Below are 26,516 nucleotides of genomic sequence, written 5' to 3' on the forward strand. Positions count from 1 at the left end.
GCACATCTATCTGGAAATCCAACAGAAGACATTCGCTAAAGAAAAACATGATGATGATGAATAGAATAGAATAGAATTTTTTATTGGCCAAGTGTGATTGGACACACACGGAATTTGTCTTTGGTGCATATGCTCTCAGTGTACATAAAAGAAAAGATATGTTCATCAAGAATGCTAAGGTACAACACTTAATGATGATGATTGGGCTTTTTAATTCTTTCCCTATCCATTTCTTTCGCGCGCTTAACCAACTTCGCAAAGAAGAACGCGGCCGGAGCACCTAAGCCCCGCCCACTACTCCTCCGTGTTCCCTCCCTCCTCCCACCCGCGATGTCAAAGCCCCGCCTTCTGATGTCATTAACTCGACAGGGTGAGTGAGGCGTTCCACAAGGTGGCTCCTGAGGAGGGAGGTCACGTGATGGTTTCAATATGGCGCCGCCGTGTTGCTGTCTAGCCTCAATACCTCCACCTCTGAGGGAATCGCGCTTCTTCCGGCTCATGGAGTTCCTCCGCGGCCGGAACCTTTGAGCGCCAATCCCGCTCCGGTAAGGGTAGGCCGGCACGAAGGTCTTTTTAAGTGCGAGAAAGCCATGCAGTTCCCGGCCCGCGAGGAGAACACTCGCACGAAGAGTATGTTCGTCTCACGGGCCCTCGAGAAAATCCTTTCCGAGAAGGAGGTGAGGCGGCCCCCTCACGGACAGCTGAGGAGAGCTTGCCAAGTGGCACTTGGTAAGTTGAGCGGAGATCGGCCCTTGGACGTAGGCTTGATTAATTCGGTTTCTCCACAGCCGCCCCCGCCCGCTGCCCTGGCAGGGCTCCCCGGAGCCTGTCAGGTGTTGGAAGCGCAGCTGACGATAATTGGCGCTTCCATTCCCAGTCCTCCTCCTGAGCCCACCGCCTTTCCCCCCCCCCCCCCGGAAGACAGTCGAAGGCAGCAGCGACCAAAGGGCGCTAGTTGAGCCTGAGGAAGCTGTTCTGCATTATCATCTTTAAATCTAAATTTAAAGCTCACCTTTAAATGAGCCAGACATGAAACTCTAAACTCTCCTCTTCAAGCATCCTCATACGTGTACTTGCCCTTTGGTGGAATTCCTGGCTCGGTCGGCTGTCAGCTTCAGTAAAAGTTACACATATTTGGGTGTGAATTTGCAGATTTGCTTCTATGGAGTCTATAATAAAATCCCTCTATAATAACCAGCTTGGGACCCAGCTCAGGGTTCTAGATTCATAATTCCTCAGGGTCAGTGAAAAGAGAAATCTAATTGAATGGGTGCATTCTTTTTACACACACACACACACAACCCCATAGTGAGGATCTTTATATTTACAGGAGCTCTCTGTCAAGTGTCTGGGGATTCATAGATAGATACCTACAAGCAGACTTTTCCTCGCTGCCTAGTTGCTGTGTAATAATGTCAACAAATTAATGCAGTTGGTGGAGTCAGGACTTGTCATCAGAACCCGCTCTGTAAATTAATCTGCCACGTTGGAGCCTCCCTGATTTGTAAACAGCTGACTGTATTCCGATCTGGCAGGAAGTGTAAAATTATTCTCTGATTAGGTTAAATTTGTACAAAATTTCTCTTTGATTCAGGAAATGAAAGCAAGGTTTACTCTGCTTATCTTACTCTAGCATGTGGTACTGCTTGCTATGAATTTCCTGGGGCTAAGCAAAAACCATTTTTTCAGTTTCTGATCAAATAGATGGACTGTGGTTTTGGTTTTTTTTTACAATTTTTATGACCATAGTAATATTCTTTGGAATTCTGATTGGACAAAATATCTTAATTCAAAAACAATGAATTTACTAAAAAAATAATCCATTGGGGGGCAAGGAAGGATAAAAGAAATCCAGACTTTTAAAAAAATTCAAATAATTATTTGGAGTTATTCGGTGAGACTTTTATTAAAAAAATCACAATTAGTATGCATTATGGTCACTATTTCTGGATGTTTTCAATCCAAACATAAAAGACAATCTGACAAATTTTGAATGACAGTTAAATTTAATAAATGTATGTTTTAAACAAAATGATCATTGAGATTTTTTTTTCTGAAAAATATGTCAACATTGTTTTTAAGAGGCTGTCTTTATAAAAATTGCACAATCCTGTGGGTAATTTAGTCTTGAGATTGATTTAAGCTGTACTTTTTGCACATATATTTAGGAGTAAGTCCACTGAACTTGCTAATCTGTTCTCATATTGCACTCATTTTTTAACTATGAATCATATTGCTTTTCACATAATACACTAAGCAATCAAGCAAACATAACTTAGAGCAGAATTTATAAATGTGCAGGCTTAGCCATGATCAAACGTAATTGTCTGAATTCAATTTCTGCTTTCAATAAACTAGTACATGAGAATGGAGCAGTGTATCGCTAAGCAATCTGCTTAACTAATCAATTTATTTATTTTGTACTACAATTTTATCTTTTGCATAAAAATAAATTATGTTATTTTTATATTGTATGCTTAATTGTTTGTATATTATTGTCCTTTCAGCTACTTATTATAGAGTTGTCAATCTGGTACTCAATTAAAATATTGGCTTGTTCATATTGCATTTGTGCAGCGCTTTGATTGTTATATAAATACTATGTGTTATAATTATATGACTGAATGAGAAGGAGAGAGATCACTATCATAGAGATTGAAGATACTAATAAAATGTTTTATTAAAAATGAGTATATCAGAATGCATGGTACTTCGGTTGTTTCCAATAGCATACACAATATTCTTTATCTTTTCTGCAGTTCAGTACTGGTGATTACTGATACATTTACAGGTGTAGTGACTATATTTCAAACTGGCTCCAAGACTGTTTATGAGCTAGTGACTGAATTAATCAGTAATGTGAATACTGGCAAGGGGTGTTTGCAAATTTCTCAAACTTGATTGTATTGTTTTACAATGACTCAGTCTCATTCTTTTTTGAAAGGAAAATTCATAATATTTCTGGGGCAATAGATCTTGTTCATGGTTGTCATGTTTCACATTTTATCTTATCCCATGTGCAATTCTGCAAAAATGTGAAATTGTTAATAGAAACTGTCTATATTTTGGGGTGGTTATATCAAGAGTATGTTAATGATATCCAAATCTCTCTCTCCCCTTACCCAGTTTGATTTCCGAATTAATGTTTGATATTTTTTATTTATTAAATTTATCAATTTATATATCATCCCTAATAATGCAACTCTACAAGTTAAAAATTTAAAACTATGCAATGGATATCAGCAGTGGATTGGAGAAAAATAAATTAGTAAAACTTAATTTAGTCAGACATAGTCTTGATTGATATTAGATGTATCAGAAATCAGATTGAACACTAAGAATTCATTTTCTATTGGGTAAGGCTGGTTATTATTTTCTTCCGAAGATTCAAGTTTGGGCCTACTTCTACATTGATCCCTGAACTTGGATCCTCAGGTTCTGAGGTGATCTTAGATATTTACAGAACTAAGATTAGTGTACTAACAGATCTGAAGCCAGAACAGTAAGGTGGTAGAAGTTAGAAATGTTACTATATGGAGATGATTTAACATGTTAAAGGATTTAAATCTTATTTTAATGAAATGAATACTGGCCTATCCTATGAAGAGAGTGTTCTTAGGAAGCTCAAAAGCTCAAATACTATGCTAAGGATTATGTTGAATGAAGTTTCCAAGTAGAGCAAGACAAAATTATGCTTTTCAGTGAATCAAAGTACCTATAATGAATCTAATGAATCTTCATTAATGGTAGTATTTTATTTATTATTTGATTTGCATGTCCACCCATCTTGCCAAAGAGTTTTATGCTGCATGTAATTTTGAAACTCAAACCAAGATTTCATGATAGATTAAAAAAAACCTGTAATACCTTTGTAGTACTTGTCTTATTTGAAGATTATTCGAGAGTCTTAGATATAACATTACTTTAGATCAAGGGTGTCAAACTCACCTTGTCACGTTGCCATCATGTGACATTTTGTGACGTTTTCCCCCTTTACAGAGCTGGGGTGGGTGTGGCCTGTGCATGATGCGCCCGGCCCATGGGCCACCAGTTTGGCACCTCTGCTTCAGATAGTGAGATGGGTGGTATATAAATTACATAAATAGTAAATGAGTAAATTAAAATAACTCCTTTTAAAACAGATATGTGTAAGTACAGTATTAGACGACTTACTGTAGAAGTACCAAGTGCTATACAAATCACTGTCTTTGCAAGCTGAAAGGCTACAGCTGCAACATGATTTTATTAAGCTGAAAAATATTCCTTAATAATGGACGATAACTGTATATTATTGAAATATTCTTTGAAAGCCATTCATTCTTTAATGCAAAAAACTTGTTTTGACTGGCAACATAGTTTTGGTATTCTGTAGCAAATAACATTATTTGCATTCTGCCCTATTCCACTTAACTGCCTAAAGTTCAGAGAAAACAATGAATAATTTCTAAAACATGAAACTAGTTGAAACCATGGTAAGAATCTTACCGCAGCTGACAGCGCTCAACTCAAACTGGTGGCTCCAACTGCCATTGGTCATTAAAACTGTTCTTATCTGCAATTCTGCAGATACAGGAAGAAAGGAAATATGATAGAAGATTTCTTTGAATTTTTTTCTGGTAGCAACCACATACTGAAAGTACATGTTCCTTTTGTACTGAATACATTGTTGATCCAAGATTTACTATAAAATATCTATAGCTTTTTAATGGTGAATGTAATGTTTTTCCCAAAACATCAAATTATATCCTAATATATTTCAGTCTGGAAGTGAAACACTCATCATGGGTTTTCAACTCCTGAACTAGTTAAGTGCATCTGAATTTTGCACCATGAGGAACATGAAGTTTTAATCTAATTTAGAAGTAATCATTCTGATATTGCCAAGTATGAGTTGTTAAAATACAGTTGTTCATTCTTTTCACGAAACAGTGGGTTGTGATTGACAGTTTCCAGTGAGCATTTAGAATTAGAAATTGAGGGTCCTGTTCTAGCTTACAAGTGAATCTTATTGGCTTTCTTTTCCATTCCTATTCTTCTCCACAAATTAAAATCAACTGTATTATGATGTTTAAAATTGCATAATAGAAACTATGTGGAATTAATAACCTTAATAGTAACTTATTTATGGCTATGAAAATAGGTTATATCCCATTGCACCGCTTGTCAGAACCACCTTTATGAATTATTTTTTTTTTATCCAAAAAGTTTTTATTGGTCAAAAAAGGTTTATACAAATACATATCAGGTATGGTAAATTTTCATTTTTCTTATACAAGATAAGAATTTTACTCAAAATTTTAAACACATACAACAGCCATATGGCAAGCAGGTGATACGAAGTAGCTAAGTTTATCAATCTTACATACGCAATAAAGAAGGGTCAAGAATAATCAGAATATCATACAAAGGAGAATAAGGAAAACCAACACAATACCAAATATCATTGTCACTTCCTAGTTTTGGATCTCAGAACTCTGGGTTCAGCCTGACCCAACTCCAGGGCCGCAACAGCGGCAGCCGCCTCCTCCCATGGTCTATAACCTCCCTTCTTCAACTCCTGGGTCATCTAATTCCAGGAGGGCTTTGTGTTCCTCCACGAGGCCGCAGCCTCCGCAATTGTACTAATTTTTTCGTAATGCCCTCCCGGAAAATCATCAATCCTCTGGCATCAGCCATCTGAAGCCTACTCCTTCTGGTACAATTTGCTTGACAAAAGTAATATTTCTTTCTCATTTCACGTACCTGTCTGGGAATCTGCCTCAGAATGGCTATCTCCTGCCCCTATAAGTCAGTGCCCCACTCCTATGTTTTCTAAGAATTTCATCTCTCGCCTCTTCTCACAAATTTGACATGAACCTCTCTAGGAACTGCATGCGTGCGTGCATATTTTGAATTAACTCTATAAGCTCGATCCACATCCCAATTCATAAAGTCAACACCTCTCCCAAGAAATTCTCCCAACAGTTTAGTCACAACATCTCTCAAGTCTTCTTGGTCCACTTCTTCCAGATTTTGAAACCTAAGGAAATAAGACATTTTATCCATCTGTAGTCCAAGCACAGCATTGCCTGTCGCCTCCTCTCTTTTCTGCACTGCCGCATCTCTCCCTCCAGACCTTCCACTTTCTGCTTGTTTTCTGCTGAGACTTGTTGAGTGTCCTTTAAAATCCTTTTGGATAGTCACAATTTCTGCTCTTATTTCATCCAGTTTCTTGTCCATATTAGATAACTTTTCCAAAATTCTCTCCATTTCTCCAGCAGTTGGTCTCTGACCTTTGCCATTTAAAAATTTTTAAAATCCTCAGGCAAGCACAGTATCCTTGTAATTTCCTCCGGATCCACCAGGGGGCACTCACAGGAGCAACGAGTCCAGAGTACAGTTAGTCAACCAGGAAGCCGAAGGGAAGTGATGTCATCAAGATTCTCATAGTGAAGGCGGAAGCTGGGCGCCACCATTGTTCCCCAGAGGAGGGGCCTCAAACCCTCCCTCCTAAATTTCTCCATCACCTCTTCTCTCCAGAGCTCCACAAAACCGGTAATCTTGTTATTTTAAGTTCTCCTCTCTCCAAAGTGATTCGTGCTCCTTCCAGTCGCAGGGAGAAACCCCCGCACTCCGGGCACTCCACTCACATTGCCGATATCTCCTTCCTTCTCCTTCCTCAATTCTTCTCCGTTCCCTGTTCGCCACCAGGCTGCTGCAATTATAAATCCAAAGCCCCGGTGTCACCGGGCACAGCGGCCCAGGCGACGACCAAAATAATGGCCGCGGCCTGAGGCCTCCGAACCCCTCCGAGCCTAGGACGCGCCAGCATCGGTCCCCCCAGTCCTGTATGTCGGCTGGGAGACCCCTGGCGAGCCGTCCGTGCGGCAGGTGTCCTTTTCGGAACACCTGGCCCCTAAGGGCCTCGGAGGCGGCCGGATTCGGACACTGGAGGCAGGAGAGGCACCTCCAGATGTCCGTTGCCGCCGGATACCGGAAGTCGTCCCCACCTTTATGAATTATCACCATGAAACTTTAATAGTCATATAATAATGCATGCTTTATACATGTTATATTCTTTTGACTGGACATAATTTCTGCAGCTACTCATCTATCATATGTAAGTTAACATACCAATTTTTGTATTTGTTAAAATGTATGCTAATCTATGATAAAGTTCTTACTTTTACTATATTAAACAGGCCGCTCTTTGAAAACAAAGTGACTGTGTACGTTTAGACCGCTCAGATCTGGGAATATTCCAACTTCCCAATTCAAAGATGGTGCACAATTTGGGAGGAGGTGTCTTCCCAGACACACAGCTCCTGCCCAGTGAGTAGGTAGCAGCTCTGGACAGGAAGGTTTTTACCCAGCTTCATCTAATGTGCCAGTTGAGCCAGTTGCATCAGTTCTTAGAACAGGGGCCCTCATGTCCTAATCACCCCACAGCTGGACTATTGCAATACACTCTACATAGGACTCACCTTGAAGAGCTGGTCCAGAATGCAACAATGTAGACGAAGATGGACATGCCTCAGTATCCTCATGTAACACCTCTGCCACCTGCACTGGTTGCCAGTGTGCTTCTGGGTGTGATTAAAGGGAGTTAGTTGCCACATATAAAGGCCATATCAGGGGTGTCAAACTCAGGTCATCACTTTGTTGTCATGTGATATATCACAGCTTTCCACTTTGCTAAAACAGGGTGGGTGGGGAATGGCCAGTGTGTGACGCATCTGGCCCATGGGTCGTGAGTTTGACACCCCTGCCCTGCATGATGTAGAGCCTGTTTATTTGAGAGCCTGCCTATCTGGTCAGTTTCATCTGGCCGGATAGTGCACTGCAGGTTCCATAGATAAACAGTGCCATTTGTCTGGACCCTGGAAGATACCTTCTTCGTAGCAGTAGCTGCCTTCTGGAATGAGGTTGCCCCCAAACCTTTGGAGAGAAGGAATGGTGGCCCTTTCTTCCTTTCTGTTGCCTTCTGGATTTGATTTCTTCGCCATCATTGTTTTTTTCTCTTATGCTGTTTTTGTATTTTTTAACTTGTTCTTTGTTTTTAAGTGTTTTAAAAATTGTAAGCCACCCACAGTTACTGGGATTTCAGTGGCATTTAATTATTTTTATTAAGATGATCTCATAGTCTGCTTTAGGCTGTGTTTACCATTTTTGTCCTATACTGAATGCTTCCCAAGGATCTGGGATAAGCAGATGTTGTTAATTAATAATATTAAAGTTGTTGTAAGCTGCTTCAAGTAAACTTCCCTTTGCAATTGACTGATGGTGATTTTGTAAGTGCTGAATGATTTGGATTGCACCCAAAGCACCTATTACTATCTTTGCTTTCTTTTGTCACCATCTATTTATATTTTGTGATTTTTCTCCAATTCTTTCTCTTTTGTTCTGTTGTTCCAGCTATTGCAATGTTCGCTATCCAGAGGGTTTTTTTAAAATCTATCTTATCAACAATATAAGTCCTTGTAAATATTGTTAAGTCCTTGGGTGTTGTGCAGCAAATGTTTGTCTCATTGAATTCTATAGTCCCAGAGCACTTTAACTTCTTTATTTTCTATTATTTTGTCTGTTTATGGTCCCAGTTTTTTCATCCAAACAAGTGGTATTTCTTGCAGAAATATTTTGGTAGGTTACATGATCAATCAGATGTTTTAGACTGTATTTGGCGTTTGTTATTATGGGAGGCATTATGTATCATTTCATTTTTTAATATTTTTAATAAAGCAAGCAGCTTCTTTAAAAACACTGGCTCATAATAAAGCAATATGGTTCTTAGAATCAACACACTAATCACAACATCGTAGTCACACTTTGAGATATTTTCATTACATTGAGAAATATAGGGATGTAGAAGCAGAAAAGCAGAAAACCTGATGATATTGGAATCATAAAGCCTTTATGGTCAAAATCCTAAAACTAAATAGAAGGGGGACATACATTTAAATAATTTAGTTTCTCCTAGATGTTCTGCAAGATTTTGGTTAGAATTTGGACTTCTGGGACAAAAAACAAAAACAAAACCCCACTGATTCTTTCATTTTTCAAAATATCAAATCTAGTTTAACAGAAATGAAATGTCTATGCATGTGTACAGTTTGTGTGCGTGTGCGTGTAAGGAAGAATATGATAGCTGAAGCAAGAAAAAAACCAACATTAGGTAAGAAAGTATTGTGCAATGCCTTCTGGCAAATACGTTACAGTTTTCCCTAATCAGATTGCCATGCTGCAATCTTAATTTAAACAAATCTCTCTTGGAAAGTAGCCAGTTTAGATTTTTTTTTAAAATGAGACTTTCCAAGTTCAAGCATCAGTGAAATAGTATGAAAGTTCAGTGCCACATCATCATATTATAAAGTACAGTAATACGCAGAATATATTTCTGAAATTTTTAAAATGAGTATTATAATATTAGAGCAATAGCATATTAGTTACTGGCTTCTCAAAGCAGATGCCATTTAAAAGTCTAATGGAAACATATTTTTAAATACCATGCAGTCTTGCTTGATAGTGTAGTTCAAATCTTGATATTATTTGCAGTTAAACTGCAGCAGAAGTTGGATAAGAAAATATGGTTGGGCAAATATAATGGGTCATATTGTTTAAAATTATGAATATACAGAAAGATAATCTACTTATAATTATACTGAATACCAAAACATTCTTAACTAGCTTACAAAACCAATAAGGTTGTGACTCACCTCATTTTAGAAAATAGTAAAGGATTGGTAATTGAAGGACATTGATTTTTAGATAACTTGCATTGGAAGTTCAGGACCTACTTTTTAAATGTATCCTGGATGATTACATGTTGTCTTCACTGTAAGACACTCACCTTAAGGTTAAGACAGATGATTTTATGTGTGACCATAAGACTGGATTAATAGTTTCTAATTTTGGTTTCCTATTGTTTTAGCTGAAAAAATAAGGCCCAATCGTGGTATTCATATCATATGAGATAAGATTCTGCCTTTTTTACCAAATGATAAAAGTGGGGACTTGCGATTGTGAGCAATTTCAATATATGAGGATGAAGATTCATTCTCCGAGCTTGTGTGTTGGTTTCTGAATGTTTCATTACCAGGCTAGGTAACAGCTTCAGCTAAGATGTTAAACTCTGCTGAAGATGTTACCTAGCCTGGTAACGAAACATTTGGAAACCAACCCACAAGCTCAAGAACGAACCTTCACCATCATCCTACACCTGAGCTACTGGTATTCGCCACTATTGCAAATTTCAATATATACCTGTATTGCTGGAATTGTATGTGTGGATGGGACAATGCCATTTCAAGGCAGCAAAAGCTATCTGAGACATAGCAACATCTTAATGCTTCTCTTCAAGAGACAATCAGGGCTCCCACTGGAGAAGATTCTTGGCTTATCCTACCTCCCACTTCCAAGGATCCTGTGGTAGTTGCATGCTGGCATGATTAGGTAAGGAGTCCAAATGCAGAATTAATTGCCAAAGAACCTGGATTAAGATTTTGGAAGGCAATTGAAATGGCAAGCTCAGAAATGTGGAAAAGTACTAAAAGTTTATGTTACTTTTTTGTTAGCCAAGAGGAGAAAAAGATATATGCGTTTGGGCAAAGACCTATGGAAGCAGATAAGACAATTTCAGACCTGAAAGTGAGCTTCTTATTAATTATTAATCTCTTGGGTAAAGAGATCCATGAACTTGATTAGCTCATAGTTCTCTAAAAACTCTGGAAATTGATAAATGCATAAAAATGCCCATGCTCAGTATCAATATCAGATACATTTTACAGTAGCTTCAGAAGAATTAGTGGACAAAGATGTTAGTAATTTAGAATTTTTCTTATTAAGTAAATAAACAAGGTCAGTGGTGAAATAAGGTAACTTTGATCTTCAAATACATATTATGATCTACTATATTATTATAATTAAATCAGCAGAGGCACTTGTGGCACTTCAAAGATTACGTTTACTATCTTATAAACTTCTAGGGGTCACAGACTGCTAATAAAATAACATACAGTATAATCTGGGCAAGGCATATGATCTATGCATTCATTTATTAATATTAAATATATTACTCTTAAAGTTTTGAGAAGACTTTCCTGCTTTCACTGCAAAACATTAAATATAAATCGAAATGTGTTTCCACAGTTGTGATTCTGAAATGTAGATTGTTTTCTTGGTTACTGTATGTATAACTTAAATTGTTTTGAGAAATCTAGGCAAACACGCTTTCCCCACAATCTTCAGCATATAGCTTACCAAAGTAACAATTAGCATTTCAGAAGCTAGTATTGGCACACTCATTTTAACATTCAAAAAAGCATATAACTATGAAAATAAGTTGAGATTTTCATCCTCCATATCATATCTTGTACTCATTGAATATTATAGCCATCACCAACTCCAGTGGTCTAGATATGCAAACACATGGGATAGATATAGTTTATAGGTTCCAGTTGACATGTTCAAGGAAGTCTGGAAGCATGTGAAGAGTCTTAGTAATCATATAACACCATAACAAATCTGAGGGCTACTATACTCTATAATTACTAGAAAAGTGTTATTTTAAAAACACTTGATAAAATTAGCCTACCGTTATGTAGAGAAGTCTTTGTTGGTACCGTTTATCTTAAAAACTCAAAGTTATTTCATGAGTATCTTAAACTTTCCACATATAAAATATATATTTCTTTTTTTCCTAGATGAAATAAAAGCAGAATTAGAAGAACAAAGGTAAGTAAATTCTCTGACAAGACAATATGTTAAAGACTATTGTCCATCTCATTTTGAGGTATTTGTACCATTTGTTAAACATTGCAAATAGATTGGCACTTGGCATACAACAAAATGTTATTTTGTTATTTTGATAAGCTATACAAAGGTAAATGATGATTCCTTCTGCTAGTGATATGTTTCCTTCTGGAGGTAGATGTTTCCCATTTGCATCAAGACAGGGAGGAGCAGGTGGACAAAAATAGTTTGGGATGCTGAAGAATCTTTCAGAGTTTCCGAAACTTATTTGCAACTATTTAGAAAAGTGAAGGATTTGAGGAAGGGGTACATGTTTAAGCAATTCTTGTGGCTATGAATGGTTTACTTAAAACTGTCATTCTATTTCAGTTACTAGCAACGACTTCCACACTGACTTCCACACTTCTGAAAGATAATGCATACCACTTCCTTTCTTTTCAACTGGAATTTCTTTCCATACTTACAATTTATCTATTTTCTTCTATTCCTATTCATCATTTTTCATATCAGCCATAATTTAGGCATGGCAGGGACACAGCTAGATTCTGTTTATTATATGTATATGCTTTTTCAATAATGTTGGCTTTTAACATTTTCTGAATCTCAGTTTGCTTAATGGTATGTTTTGCTTGTTATTAACATAAATCAATGATTTTAGGAAGAATCCTAATGATTTTTTTTATAGTTTTATGTTTTAGTTGATCAAAATCCACACTGGATTTTTGTTAGTGGTTTTCTACCATCTTAAACTCCATAATCATATGAACAAATACTATTGTAATAATATTACATAAACATGTTATGACTGTCATGTTCTTAATTTATAATTTTGATGTTGACAAAATTTTTACTTTATCTACTTGTATGATGTAAGAATCAGTCCCTTTTTAAAAAACAAATTTTAGGCACAGAAGTAATGTCTAATAATTGTTTAAAAGACTATTTTAGTGGTAGCGGTATCTGTTTGACATTTTCTCACCCAAAACCTAATGATTTTGTAACTATCAGTTAAAGAACTTGAACTTCTAAGTTAAATACAACAGTGAAGAAATAGTGTCAATTGATTTGCACAGCAAAAGTATACCACATAACATACTTGATAAATGAGAGCACAAGTTGAAATCTTGTTTGTCTTCTTGAGACAAGTGTTTATTCTGTGCAGCTACAAATTACTGTCTTCCAAGAATGACTCTGTACACAAATTTTCATCAGAGAACAACTCCAATTGTTTGTATTTGGGGTGGAGTTAAATTGTCATCTTACAAAAGGGAACTGGTAGTGACTTGATGTTATAAGAAGACATGAGGAGTTCTTGCCTTTGTGCTGAGTTTTAATAAGCATGGATATTGAAGATTATAGCCCTAGGCTTCAGTATTTCAGTTGCCTGCTGATAAACTTAATTCCAAGCAGGTATGAAAAAGTGTAAGCTTTCTTACTCCAAGTAAAAAAAATTGGGGTAAATAATAATCGATGAAAGTATTGAGCCAGTTAGATATATTTAACATACAGAGGATAGTCTGATACAGAACTGGCACTAACCTAATGTGAAAAAATGGATCAATTTATCACATCAAAATAATTTTCTTTGAATTTTTCTAATTAGCCAAGGCAGCGAAACCATACCAAAAGCAAACTTCATTGAAGCTGATAAATATTTTCTCCCATTTGAGTTGGCCTGTCAGTCAAAATCTCCACGGATTGTCAGTACCTCTTTGGATTGTTTACAGGTATTTTTTTTATTTAATCTGTTATCATCTTGAGATAAATCAGTTTTACTTGCTGTGTTTATGTTGTAGTATGTATGTTATTGTGCTGTAGAAGGAATGAGAACTTGATTATCCTTTCCTTTGAGCAATGTTTTGAACATTTCTGTTTGATATCTGTTGGTTTAGTTTTTTAAGTTTTTTTTATTTACATTTATATCCCGCCCTTCTCCGAAGACTCAGGGTGGCTTACATTGTGCTTTATGTGAAAAGTGCTTTATTTTCCCACATATCATGCTTAAAATATTCTTTTTAATGTCATTTATGTGTGATATAGTTTTTTGGGGAGGGAAATAGAAACAGATTGATTTTTTTCCTTAAATCCCCTCTTTCCCTCTAGCAGAACTTTAATAATTGTAAAGTTCCATCCCCTTCTCTGATTTATTCATTAAGATGTTCTGGTATTTTGAATACATTAAGAGATCTAAGGCACTGAGCGCCTGAAAATGAGCTTAATACTGTGGGCATATATCTATTCCTTGCCTAGAAACTCATTGCCTATGGACATATCACTGGCAATGCTCCAGACAGTGGAGCTCCTGGAAAGCGCCTGATTGATCGCATAGTTGAAACAGTATGCAACTGCTTTCAGGGTCCTCAGACTGATGAAGGAGTACAGTTACAAATAATAAAGGTAATGTCTTATTGTACCTTTTAGAAAACTGGATATTTGTTAGTCTCAGTCTTCTGTTATTTCAAGAAAATCCTTATATTTATTTATAAATAATTTTCTTTTTATATTCCACAACACTAATGTATCTCTTTCTATTTATGACTGTATGCCTTATTTAAGAAGTTCCTTATGGAACATAATAAAACAATTTTTAATACTTTCTGCCTCCTCAGTTATTTTGCTAATTGATGTTGCATTCTGTGCATTCACTTTCATCTTATTCAATTCCCTGTGTTTCTCATTTGGAATCTCATTTACTACTGCCTGTTTTTAAGTAACTAATTGTTACATCAGCGCCACCGTTTTAAGACTCTTTTCAAATTAAAAATTCTTGTTGTGAACGATCTTATTTGCCTTGATATTAGTATAATAGATGAATAGTTCTTGAAAATATTCCATATATTTCAAAATGTTTGTCAATGTTTTAAAATATGTATATGTATTTTCAGCAACATTCTCTTTTAAGAGCTTAAAATTGAATTTGAGTTAAATATAACATTGAGCCAAATGTTATTTTTCTGTATGTAAACAAAAACAAATTGGTAATGAGAAGTATTTAGAAGGAAAGTATTGGGAATAGGGAGAAAATCTCAGACTTAAAATATAAGCGCACTATATACAGTGCGCTGGAAAGTTACGTTCCCATTGAAATTTTTGGTCTTGCTTTTGAACAGGCCAAAGTATATGGGTACTTTCATCCAATGTGCTAATTCATATAAATGGTAATTTACTGGCTTTATTCATCAGAATGGCAGTTCACTCAAAATGCCTCATCATAATCAAATCACACTACAGCATAAGATGATTTGAGAATACAGCCAAAGTTCTGTAATAATGTAACATTAATTCCTCCTTAAGTGGATAAGATTATAATAGTATCATTTTAACAGCACACAAGAGTACAAGTTCCTAGATACACAGTTCTTGAACATTTACTTTTCCACTAGTAATATGAAAGCAGTGCTATATCAGCATAAGAAACAGAAAATGCAAGCTATAAACATGCAAGGATTGTCTTCTTTCATTTATAAATCCTTTAGACATGGTAACATAGCAGTATGATTTATTTGAAGAAAATCTGGCATAAAATAGTTGCTACAGATGAGATGGCATTTTCCCAAGCAAGAAATTTCTTCTGCCTTCTAAAATTACTTCCTGCCTTCTAAAAAGAAGGATTTGAGATACATATACCCTGTTTCCCCAAAAGTAAGCTCTAGCATGTTTTTACACATGTGCCTAATATAAGCCATATCCCCAAAATAAGACCTACTTAAGAGCCTGCGCAACTACCCAGCCGCCAATTTCTTCTGGTTGTTTGTGGTGCTGTGGTTGTGGGGTGGGGGTGGAGCTGCCCCACGTGCCCCATCCCAGCTCACGTCAGGGCCTCTGCAGCCAGGCCATCCATGCCTTGTGATGGCAGCACCGGCAGCCATGTGCAGCAAGAGCCCTCGTGGCCGTCGGCCCACTTCTTCTGCTTGCTTGCAACAGCAATGGAGCAGAAGGCCAAGTAGTATGTTGGTGCCGCGGCCGTGAGGTGAGGCAGGTGTCAGGGCGTGATGGCCTGGCTGCGGGGGCCTTGAGGTAAACCAGTGTGGGGCATTTGGAGCAGTTCCACCCCCCGCTTCACCTCATGGCTGCAGCACCTGCATGTCACTCAACCTCCTCTGTTGTGGCCATGAGCAAGCAGAAGAAGTGGACCAGTGGCCACATGGGGTCCTGCTGGACTGTTGGAACCACTGCCGCAAGGCGAGGCAGGTGTCAGGACATGGGTAGTCTGGCTGCAGGGGCCCTGAGGTAAGCCAGTGTGGGGCAGCTCCACCCCTCGCTTCACAGCGCCGGCACTGGAAACAAGCAGAAGTGGGCTTCTCATACATGGAAAAAAATAAGACATCTTCCAAAAATAAGCCCTAGTGCTTATTTGGGGCCCAAAAGAAAATAAGATCCGGTCTTATTTTCGGGGAAACATAGGTAGTCTCTTTTTTAACCCTTATTTCAAAAACTATTTAAAAGTGCTGAGTAATACATATTTTTAAAAAAGATTTTGCCAATTTTCATTATTATAATGTCTATGTGCCTTTTTTCTCTAGGCTCTTCTCACTGCTGTCACATCTCCATATATAGAAATTCATGAAGGAACAATCCTTCAGACCGTTAGAACTTGTTATAACATCTACCTGGCCAGTAAAAATCTCATTAATCAAACAACTGCCAAGGCTACTCTCACTCAAATGCTGAATGTCATTTTCACACGGATGGAGAACCAGGCTGTATGTAACAAATGTTTCTCTCTCTTATATACACATCTTTGAGTACTGATATATGCTATTGTTTTTCTTTTTTATATTCATGTTATACATTATTACGCAATTCAGAGATTTTGTGGAGTTTTTTTTATTTGCAATCTGATTATTTTAGAACTTGCACCACAGTTATTATCTGTTTTCCTCATAATGGTGGGATATTGTGCTATCAATAGCAATCCTAATTAGAAATTTTTCCAAGGGTGGCAAAAATGGAACTTGGTAATTAAAAGTTTTAGGATTTAGGATAAACCTTAAAACTTCTGCTGTTTTCTTCCCCTCTTATTTACATAATATGCCCACTTTTTCTTTATTTGGCATATTCACAAATGTGATATTGTCTGAATCAGTCAAAAATCTAGTTAGTAAAATTAAAAAAGATATCTTTGAGTCACAATGTACACTTTAACCTGTTGTTTCCTATCCAAGTTTAATCTGTATTTATATGTTTTTATTTGCCTGTGAACCGCCCTGAGTCCTTCGGGAGATAGGGCGGTATATAAATGTGATTAATAAATAAATAAATAAATAAATAAGTTGCGGTTGATAATTATGTTCAAATTCATTTAGACATAATGACAAACTACGAAAATAGTTTATGATTTAATTTGGATGTCCTATCCTCCAAATCATGTATCCCATCAAAGCCAATTCTCCAGCTCTGTTCCAAAATTTACCAGAACAGATGCAATTTCTTTTCATTTTGTGATAGAAAAGTAAAATGTAATCCTAGATAGACTTTACTGAGCTTAAAGAGAAAAGGGAAACCAACCCTGCTCCAAAATACCCAAGAAAATAAATGATTAGCTTTATATCTACTGTGTGATACAACCATATTCATTGTTGTTTGGATCGTTTCAATATATCAAAAGCTTTAAGACTAAAGATGGTCCCTATTTTAGCTTACATGCTTCTGCAAGATGCATGCTATAACTAATGTTGAAGATCAGATTAAAAGGGCATAATAAAAATCAACCCGTTTTCCTTAAGTTGAGAAAATACTTTCTCTTGGCTCTCTTTCTTCTTCTCCTTTTATCTCATATTTCTATTAGTTTGCATTAATTTGCATTTTAAAAATGTTTTAATAACATTATACAAGAAAATGTATTATATATGAAATGTTATTTAAATTTAACTGCCTAATCACATTTAGACTTTGGGTGTTATTTTAAGCAATTAAAAACATACAACACCCAGGTAGCCTAGGCTAAAAAGTTAATAAATAATAAATAAAAGTAATAAATGAAACCAAACCCCATCCTTGAGTCTCCCTCTCCCTCTCTCTCTCTCTCTCTCTCTCTCTCTCTCTCTCCACACACATACTTCATACTAATGTTGTCCTGGAACATTAAACAAGGCATTTAAATATATGGGAAGACAGAAACGTTTGGACCCACTTTACATTATTTAGTTAACATTTCTTTCTTTTAAATATTTTTGGTAACATATATTGAGGTATGTTGTGGAAACACTTTCATTTTTTTAAGATACAAGAGACGAGAGAACTAGAAAAATCAAATCAACAAAAATCCCAATCGCCTATGATTCATACCGTGTCAGGGTCTCCTAAATTTGGCCGATTGAAATATAGTCAACAAGAAAGCAAACCCTCAACTCCTGTGAAAGCAGCCTTGACTAATGGAGAGCCTGAAAAAAAAGAAAATGGAGATGACAAACCACAGGATGATTCCATTTCTGCAGTACTTGGTAAATAAAACTTTAGTAAATGTGGCTTAAAGCTTTATGAAACTCTGGTTCAGTGCCAAAACTGCATTCCACTCACTTCACCTATCACGTGCTAACTTCATTATAAAGGTCATGGTTTGAATTTTGCAGAGCTCTCCATTACATCTAAACAATAAACTATGAAAGTGGCTTAGTCAACCAACCATGCAAAATATCTAGTATCTGAGGATGGCCTTGAGGGACAAAATGAAGAGCTGCTACTAAGGCAATGATCAGGCAAGCATGGCTTGAATCCATTCCAAGAAATTAATTTGAGTAAATGACCCAGATTGCCCCCCTCCAGGGAGGAGGGGAAGCACATTCAGATTTGCAAGGTTCTGTTACTGTAGCTGTTTTAATAAAAGTAATTGTAGAGCTATATGGCATTGGTTTTTTTAGTCTGATGTATCTTATAAAGCTAAGAGTGTTCAACATTAAGTCAAAGAACCCTAATTTAGATGTAATGGGGAATTGTAGCTTAATACAAATCAGAACTGTTGCATCCAAGCCAGAGCATGATTTGGGAAGAGAGAAAAAAAAAGAAATGTAATGCTATGGCACTGATATAACTGCGTAAATCATAGTTGGTTAATTCTTCAAATATAATCAAAGTGAAGTAAAATAATTACTCTAGAATCGTAATTTTGATTTATATCTCTTAAGAGAGTATACATGTACATTTTGATGAATTCATTTTAACATTACATTGTTTTTCTTCTGTTGCCCATTTTAAAAACTCCAATACACAAAATATTTTTTTAAAATGGTTGTCTGTAGGCAATAATCATATCAGTATATTAAAATAAAATATGTAACAACTTTAGGATTTCATTCATTCTACCATTGTTCTGTTTATAAAGTTTATAAGGTATGATTATCAGTATAATTTTTCAGAAGGGCTCTATCTCAATACAGCTATTGATTCTCAGTGATTTTTAATATCTCAGCACTGAGCAGGATGTATCCATAAGATGCAGTTCAGTTTAATTGTAAATGTATGTTACAATTATGTGACATTGTGATATTCTAAAACTATATAGCATCCGATTTGCTTTTGAAGACAGTATACAGGTGACTTGATAAACATGCACATTGAGAAATCTCCAGGAAGCTCCTGATAATTGTAATCACATTCTGTGGAGAGGCTTACTTCATGAATAGTGCAACAGCTGTCCAAGCTGGTAGTTGCAGCTGTCAGAGAAGGCTAATTGCCACATTGAGGAAGTTTATTAGTCTCCTGTGCAAATTGGACATGAATGGTCAGTTTTTCCTAACTAGGCTTTATGGATTTACAAAATAATACAGGGAGTAGTGCTTTTTTTAAAAAAAGATGATCAATTGTAACTTTTTTTTTCCAAATAACTTCTTAATATATATTTTATCAGAAGAAGAAACTGATGGAGGCAAAGAAATTGTTAAAGAAATCTTGGAGGATGTGGTCACTTCAGCGGTTAGAGGTAAACGTTATTTGGCTAGGTCTCTATCTTTCTTCTTGCCTTTTCAAAAAGAACATCCTCATTCTTAATTTTCTTCTTTAGGATAACATTCTTGGTGAGAATAAGTTAAACCAGAACTAATTGCCTTTTCACATAAAAAATTCTGTATCAGCCTCTAACAATTCCCATATCATTAGAGGAAAACTGACTCAGTACTTCAGCAAATTTCTATTCTCTTCATGTTGTCTATTGACTCTCTGAATCAAATTTTTTACAAAATGCTCAGTATGTAACTATGGCAAACATAATTCTTCAGCCTCTTTAGATGAAGAACTTCTGAAGCAAACTCTGCCTGAATCAAGTAGGATTTTGTCTGAGCTGGGAACTGTAGTTCTTGCCTCTCCAGGTGGCAGTCATGAAAATCAGCAAGCAAATGGAATTTCAGATGATAGACAGTCTGTGTCCTCCACAGATAATCTGGTAGGGGTCTTCATCATATAATAATTTGAATGTAAAACTCCTAACTTTTGGGAGAAGGGGGATTGTTTGTAGGGGTTAGGGTTGGAAAAAGCTCTAAAATGTTTGAAAGTGCAAACTTTGCTTCAAAACAAACAAATGGTCAAAACCTATGGATTTCATTACCAATTTATCTGCTTAGATTGGTATTTACTACTATGATAAAATAGATACTGCAGTGTTTTGCTGAACCATGAATTTGGAGAAAATTATAACAAAATGTAAAATTTATTTTGAAATAGTAGCCTAACAACCTGTTATGCAGTTAAATTGTACCTTACGTCAAAGCTTTTAGATTTTTTTAAAAATTCCACCTTAATTACTTTTATAAGCAACTCAAGGTGGCACTTATACCTAATACTCTTTCCTCCTGTTTTCCCACAATAACTCTGGGTTGGGCTGTGAGTGAGTGACTGGCTCAAAATCATCCGCTGGTTTTCATGCATAGAACTCACAGGTTTTGCCTAGTTTTGCTCCATCTGTTAATTAGCTGTAGCTATGGTTTATTAACACATCCCAAAAAATTAGTTGTACTTTGTTTTACTAAGATAGCATTGCATAAGATTTCCTATATTCTTATACTATGACGATTTAGTTACTGTAATGATAAATATAATACATATTGCTGTGTCATAGGTAAGCATACATGAGTGTGCTGCTTTTTTATAATGCATTTTTAACCCACCACAACTAGTTAGATATAATATATATTTTAATTCAGGTGCTTGGATCTTAAACTTAAAAAAATTTCACACTTCTAATAGAAAATTATAATATTAGAAAACCATAACAAAACAATTTAAAATACAATAAAAAAGTTCAACAGGAATGAAAATAATATAAATATATCTACTGTAGTTGGCATTAAGAAAAGGTTTGAGAACTGAAAGAAAAATTATGAACATCTTCATTGAGCTTACACGTTAATTGATTTCTTAATAATAATGTTAGATTCAACAGTAGTAATATCTTTTATATCATCTTTATTTAGGATCTGACTAAAGTAATGTAGGCTCAAATGATTCACATTCAAATTTAATCAATACCTGTCTATTTGAATGCTTCATTAAATTGAGTGCCTGTGTTTTTACTAGTATTTAGTTGGAAAAAATGGGAAATGGGCCATTATTCAAGCTTCATGAATCTGAGGACACACACACACACACACACACACACACACACACACACACACTGTAGAGTTACAAGTTCATTCTTGCTTAGGGTTCAGTCTCAAAAAAGTTGTTCTGCCGTTTAATGTTAGAGTATAATCATCACTAAAAAGTCAAAATCTGTCAACTTTAGCCATCCTAACTAATTCTTCTGTGGCTTTGATGTTTAGGAAACTGATGTCCCTGGGCCTCAGACAGCTGCCAAGTTCTCCCATATCCTTCAGAAAGATGCCTTTCTTGTATTCCGGTCATTGTGCAAACTTTCAATGAAACCACTTGGTGATGGGCCTCCAGATCCCAAGTAAAAACTAAAAGAAAATTTCTGATTTGTATTCTCTCCATATGCTAATACAGATATCAGAGAACAAAATTAATCACTTACAATTTGATTTTACCTATTCATAACTTCTTATGTAGAAATCCTAAAGTATTTTAATAAAAAGAAGAAACATTCTCTTAATAATTTAATTTACTTTCTGACTGAATCTGCTGTTTTCCCAATGACATGTAGTACTAAGATTGTATATACTGTATAATCATCCACAGATATGAAACTTACACACCTTGCTTTTCTAAAGTAATCCTTAAGGGCCAAGCCAAGACTATCCAAGTACCGAGTTTAGATTCTTGCAAATACCAGTGGGCCAAGCAGATGCTTTTGGACCTATAGACTTGTGTGTTTTATTCTCAAGTGTCAGAAAAGACAATAATATGTGGATTAGTTATTGAGTTATTGGTATGACTGCTAGAATAGAAGATGTATGTGCGCAAAGAAGAAAAGACAATAATAGAAGTAGCAGAGTACATGAAAAGGCATGTAGTGAGATTATTTTTACAAAATAATTTGCTTTATTTCTTAATTTAGTTAAAACTAAAATAGAGTCTTGTAAATTTTAGTGCTTTTAATAAAATAATCTTTGTGCATTGCAACTGTCCAATGCTGCAGTGCTGTCCTCAATGGCATGTCATAAAAGAAAAGTTGGATGTTATTTCTCTTGATATTTTTGGTGAAGTGAATTAGAATCTATCCATTTTTAAATATTCACAAAAATGGAGACGTGATCAAAGATTTTGAGGTTTCATAATCAGAGTCATATTTCAGAGTAACATTCCACAAGTATCTTAGCAAAAAAGAGAATGTTCTTTTCTTTTTTTTCTGTTTAAGATCTCACGAATTGCGTTCTAAAATAGTATCACTTCAACTGCTGCTTTCGGTTTTACAAAATGCTGGTCCAGTCTTCAGGACACACGAAATGTTTATAAATGCAATCAAGCAATACCTCTGTGTAGCATTGTCTAAAAATGGAGTGTCTTCTGTTCCTGATGTGTTTGAGCTCTCTCTTGCAATCTTCCTCACCCTTCTTTCAAATTTTAAGATTCACTTAAAAATGCAAATTGAGGTAAGGATGTTTTTGGTTTTTTTTCTTTACATTAAGGGATTTATATTCTGTTTGGTTAACTTTGTACTAAACATCATTGGTTCTATATATGGTTTATCTCTCGGATGTAATATGTTTCAAAATGTATATATATAATTTCAGCATTTTTTTAAAAAATTGAATGAGTTTCACAAAGAAAGAAAAATATATGCGCATTTGGAATTACGCTTATACTACAAATATTTTGCTGCTTTTTACATGTGTGTTCAACAGGTGTTTTTCAAAGAGATCTTCCTGAACATTTTAGAAACTTCTAGCAGCTCTTTTGAGCACAAGTGGATGGTTATTCAGACTCTGACTAGGATTTCTGCAGGTAATTTGCTAATGTCTTAATAAACCTTCCTTTTCTGCTTTCTTAAAAACATATATAAAGGAATATATAGGGGAGATATCCCCCCCCCCCGGAATTTCTTGTAATCCTGGTGTTTGTGTCTAAGCTTTTCCTATAAATAGTTGCATGAAGAAACAAAGGTAGCTGATATGTGGGATTTTGCTGTAATGAATATATTTGCACCATTTAATCTTCGGATAAGGATAAGTAGGTTATAGATAACTATTCAGTCCAATATTTGTAGTCTCTGGAGGTTAACTCCCCTTACATTCCATTGACAAAATGAAAAAGTCAGCAGCACATTGTTTTTTAAAAAACCCTAAATTAAAATTTCTTCCCCTAAAGCAGGCTGAATATTTCAGACCAACCCTCTTTTTCTATGTTTCTTGCATCCTATTTTCTGATGCATGTTTATGTCTGTCTTTACATCTGTTCAGGGGTTTTACTTAAGTATTGAAATCAGCCTTCACGCATGGCTAAATAGTTATATATCCAAATTACCATTTAGAAGCAGTCTTACTAAAGGTGCTTTGGATATGAAGGACAAACAAGGGAACAAAAGGGACTTTCTGGATTTGCATGAAACATTTCCTCCCTTTTGGAAACTCTGGTCGAGGACTTTTTTAAGGTTAGGAAACATTCCAGTCCTGATATCATAATACAAACAATCAGCACTCCTTTTCTTCAACATATTTTCTTGATTGCAATGGGAAATGGCTTGCGATATTGTATTGTCTCTCTAAATCATTGCCAGTCAGCTGAATTTCATAAAATATATTTCCGTTTTAGATGCCCAGTGTGTAGTGGACATATATGTTAACTATGACTGTGACTTGAATGCTGCTAATATCTTTGAACGGCTTGTAAATGATTTATCTAAAATTGCACAAGGACGTAGTGGACATGAGTTAGGCATGACACCACTGCAGGTAAGATCTTTATGTTGTTTTATTCTGAAATTATTCACCACAATCAGTAACACTACCTCCTAAATAAATATGCATAGATGTTTAACATTAATATATGCTTATATTTTTGCTTCTTTGCATTAGTGTATCCCTGTTATTCTATTAACTTGTGTATCATAGAGTTTAGGAGTATATTTACCTTGGAGACAGATCCAGACTTGAGTAACTGATTGTGGTAGAAGAGATGGCACTATAATCTATGCATTCTTAAATCATGATTGAGTTCATTTTGCACCAGTCCATGGTATTTTTAGTGAATCAGTACTGCTCTTCCTTTAAAATAAAGCTAATGACCATTTTCAATATAGTTGACCCTTTCCCATTCTTCTGCATATAGGAACTAAGTCTAAGGAAGAAAGGTCTTGAATGTTTGGTCTCTATTTTAAAGTGCATGGTTGAATGGAGCAAGGACCTATACGTTAATCCAAATCATCAGGCCAGCCTTGGTAAGAAATCCAAAAACATACTTACATATTTTTCTTGCTTTCCATTTATTAATTAAGTCTGGTTTCTTGATCATAGAACTTCACAAAACTAGAATTTTCTATAGTAATTTTTGTAGTGCTGCTTGAAGGAGGTGCAAGTAGGATATGCCAGTTTTTCTTTATTTTTCTCTATTTGTGAGAAATATTGAGAAATGTGATAGGAATTGAAATTCAACATGTCTGGGGGTCAACGTTAGAGAAAGCCAAAATATATTTTTATGAGATAGCAGGATTCTAGTTTCAATTAACTAGCACCTTTTTGAATTTCTCAGTTGGGAACTATAACAGAGTTATCCTGTGGTCCATGAATTTTACAAACATAAATAAACAGAAGAATATTTATAATGACAAGCAAGTATTTTTCTCCTGGAGTTCCCACAGATGAAAAGCCAGTTCACCTCATCTTGATCTATTAGCTCTGTGGACTATTGGGAAATTTGGAGATTGGGAATACTGGTAGTCTTCATTGGTTGGGGGTGTTACTTGGAACCTTGACATTTACATCTTGATTTTTATAGTTCTTATAAGTTTGTGCAGTAGTCTAAATACATTTCTCTCAGTTGTATGTGGGTTTTGAGTATGTCTTTTTTTTATGTGCAGGCCCAGATAAACCTTCAGACCAAGAAATAGGGGAAGGAAGATGTTTGGAAATTGGGGGGCGAAGAAGCAGTGCAAGTTCTTTAGATTCAACTGTATCCTCGGGAATTGGCAGTGTTGGAATCCAGTCTGGTATTGTTGATGATCCAGAACAATTTGAGGTCATCAAGCAACAAAAGGAGATAATTGAACATGGGATTCAGCTGTGAGTTGAAATTAGTGCTGGAGTAGTTTCCAATCAGTCTTTTCCTGATAGATTTGGAAAAGCAAACTTCCTCTGTTTCTCTGCCACAGAGAAAATTCTGTGGATGTGTAGGTAAATTCCCCAGTAATTGAGCTTAGTTTGACAGAGACTTTATATTCTGTAGTATTTTTAATTATACAGTGCATTCTGAAAAGGGATCAACTGATGACAATGATGTGGGGCAATGCTTTACTAACATTTGTGCAGTTTTTAGAATCTTTTTAGAGTTAAAGAGTCTTTCTGTGTCACTTTAGGATGGGTTTTGTAATAAACGTAACTCATTTTCTAAGTTCACTCAACACATTGAGTCATAAACTCAGCTCTGTTAGTCTGGATTTCCATGATATGTCAACAAAGGCACAAAAAGTAAGTTAAATATGTTGCACATATGTAACTTCCCTACTTCTGTTAAGCTTGTTTCATGAAACCAGTTTTGCACCAAGAGTCACAGTTTACCCTTTTTCCTCTACCTTCTCTGTTTTACCTCCATCAAATAGATTTAACAAGAAATCTAAGAGAGGACTACAGTATTTGCAAGAGCAGGGAATGCTTGGAGAAACAGCAGAAGACATAGCACAGTTTTTTCATCAAGAAGAACGCCTATGTTCTGTAAGGCTAAATCTTACATTAACAAAACCCTGGCTTTCTTCAAATTGCGCCTTGCATTTTCACGTGATTCTCACAGGTTTTTGTTTTTCATGGTATCAGGGAATCTAAATATTAGACTAAATATTTACTAGTTTATTTAGATGCTTCCTCTTACCACGGCCTAAGAACATTGATGTCCAATTTGCCAACAAGGTCACCCCAACCCTCTTTGGAGGTTGTTACTCTGGCAATCGCTTACAGAGTCATTGTGAGGAATATACTGAGCATCTGACAGATAAAATTGCTCTGATTCTCTCCGCATCAGATCCTGGCCTTGATGTAGGACTGACTCTGTTTCAGGACCTGTAGCCCCAAGGGTGGGAGGTCCTGGTTGTTTTAACAATAATGATACCTTCCTTGGGTCCTATGTATTTTAATTTTTGTATCTTTTCTGAGAATTCATTTTTAATTTGTTTTAAGATTGTTCATCATAAAGTCACTTGCTGAGATGGGCAGGCATACAAATTGAATAAAGAAAATAAAGAACACGCATAT

At 35.8% G+C, this 26,516-nt stretch overlaps 1 protein-coding gene across 2 annotated transcripts in view; it reads left to right on the forward strand.

Annotated features, from left to right (window-relative positions):
- The first annotated feature begins 336 nt into the window (after positions 1–336).
- Positions 337–26,516, forward strand: part of ARFGEF2 (ADP ribosylation factor guanine nucleotide exchange factor 2) — a 46,431-nt gene continuing 20,251 nt past the window's right edge. The window contains exons 1-15 of one of the 2 annotated variants that reach the window (XM_058175715.1): positions 337–729; positions 11,679–11,709; positions 13,331–13,454; positions 13,978–14,124; positions 16,251–16,430; positions 17,951–18,170; positions 19,574–19,645; positions 19,941–20,104; positions 21,480–21,610; positions 22,475–22,709; positions 22,962–23,061; positions 23,869–24,008; positions 24,385–24,493; positions 25,133–25,334; positions 25,871–25,982. In XM_058175715.1, coding sequence (XP_058031698.1) covers positions 591–729; positions 11,679–11,709; positions 13,331–13,454; positions 13,978–14,124; positions 16,251–16,430; positions 17,951–18,170; positions 19,574–19,645; positions 19,941–20,104; positions 21,480–21,610; positions 22,475–22,709; positions 22,962–23,061; positions 23,869–24,008; positions 24,385–24,493; positions 25,133–25,334; positions 25,871–25,982 — 2,106 coding nt within the window. In that variant the 5' untranslated portion in view covers positions 337–590. The remainder of the gene's footprint in view (positions 730–11,678; positions 11,710–13,330; positions 13,455–13,977; positions 14,125–16,250; positions 16,431–17,950; positions 18,171–19,573; positions 19,646–19,940; positions 20,105–21,479; positions 21,611–22,474; positions 22,710–22,961; positions 23,062–23,868; positions 24,009–24,384; positions 24,494–25,132; positions 25,335–25,870; positions 25,983–26,516) is intronic. The other variant, XM_058175714.1, reaches the window with a different exon arrangement.

Source organism: Ahaetulla prasina, chromosome 3, assembly GCF_028640845.1.
Source record: "Ahaetulla prasina isolate Xishuangbanna chromosome 3, ASM2864084v1, whole genome shotgun sequence".
Lineage (NCBI taxonomy): Eukaryota > Metazoa > Chordata > Lepidosauria > Squamata > Colubridae > Ahaetulla > Ahaetulla prasina.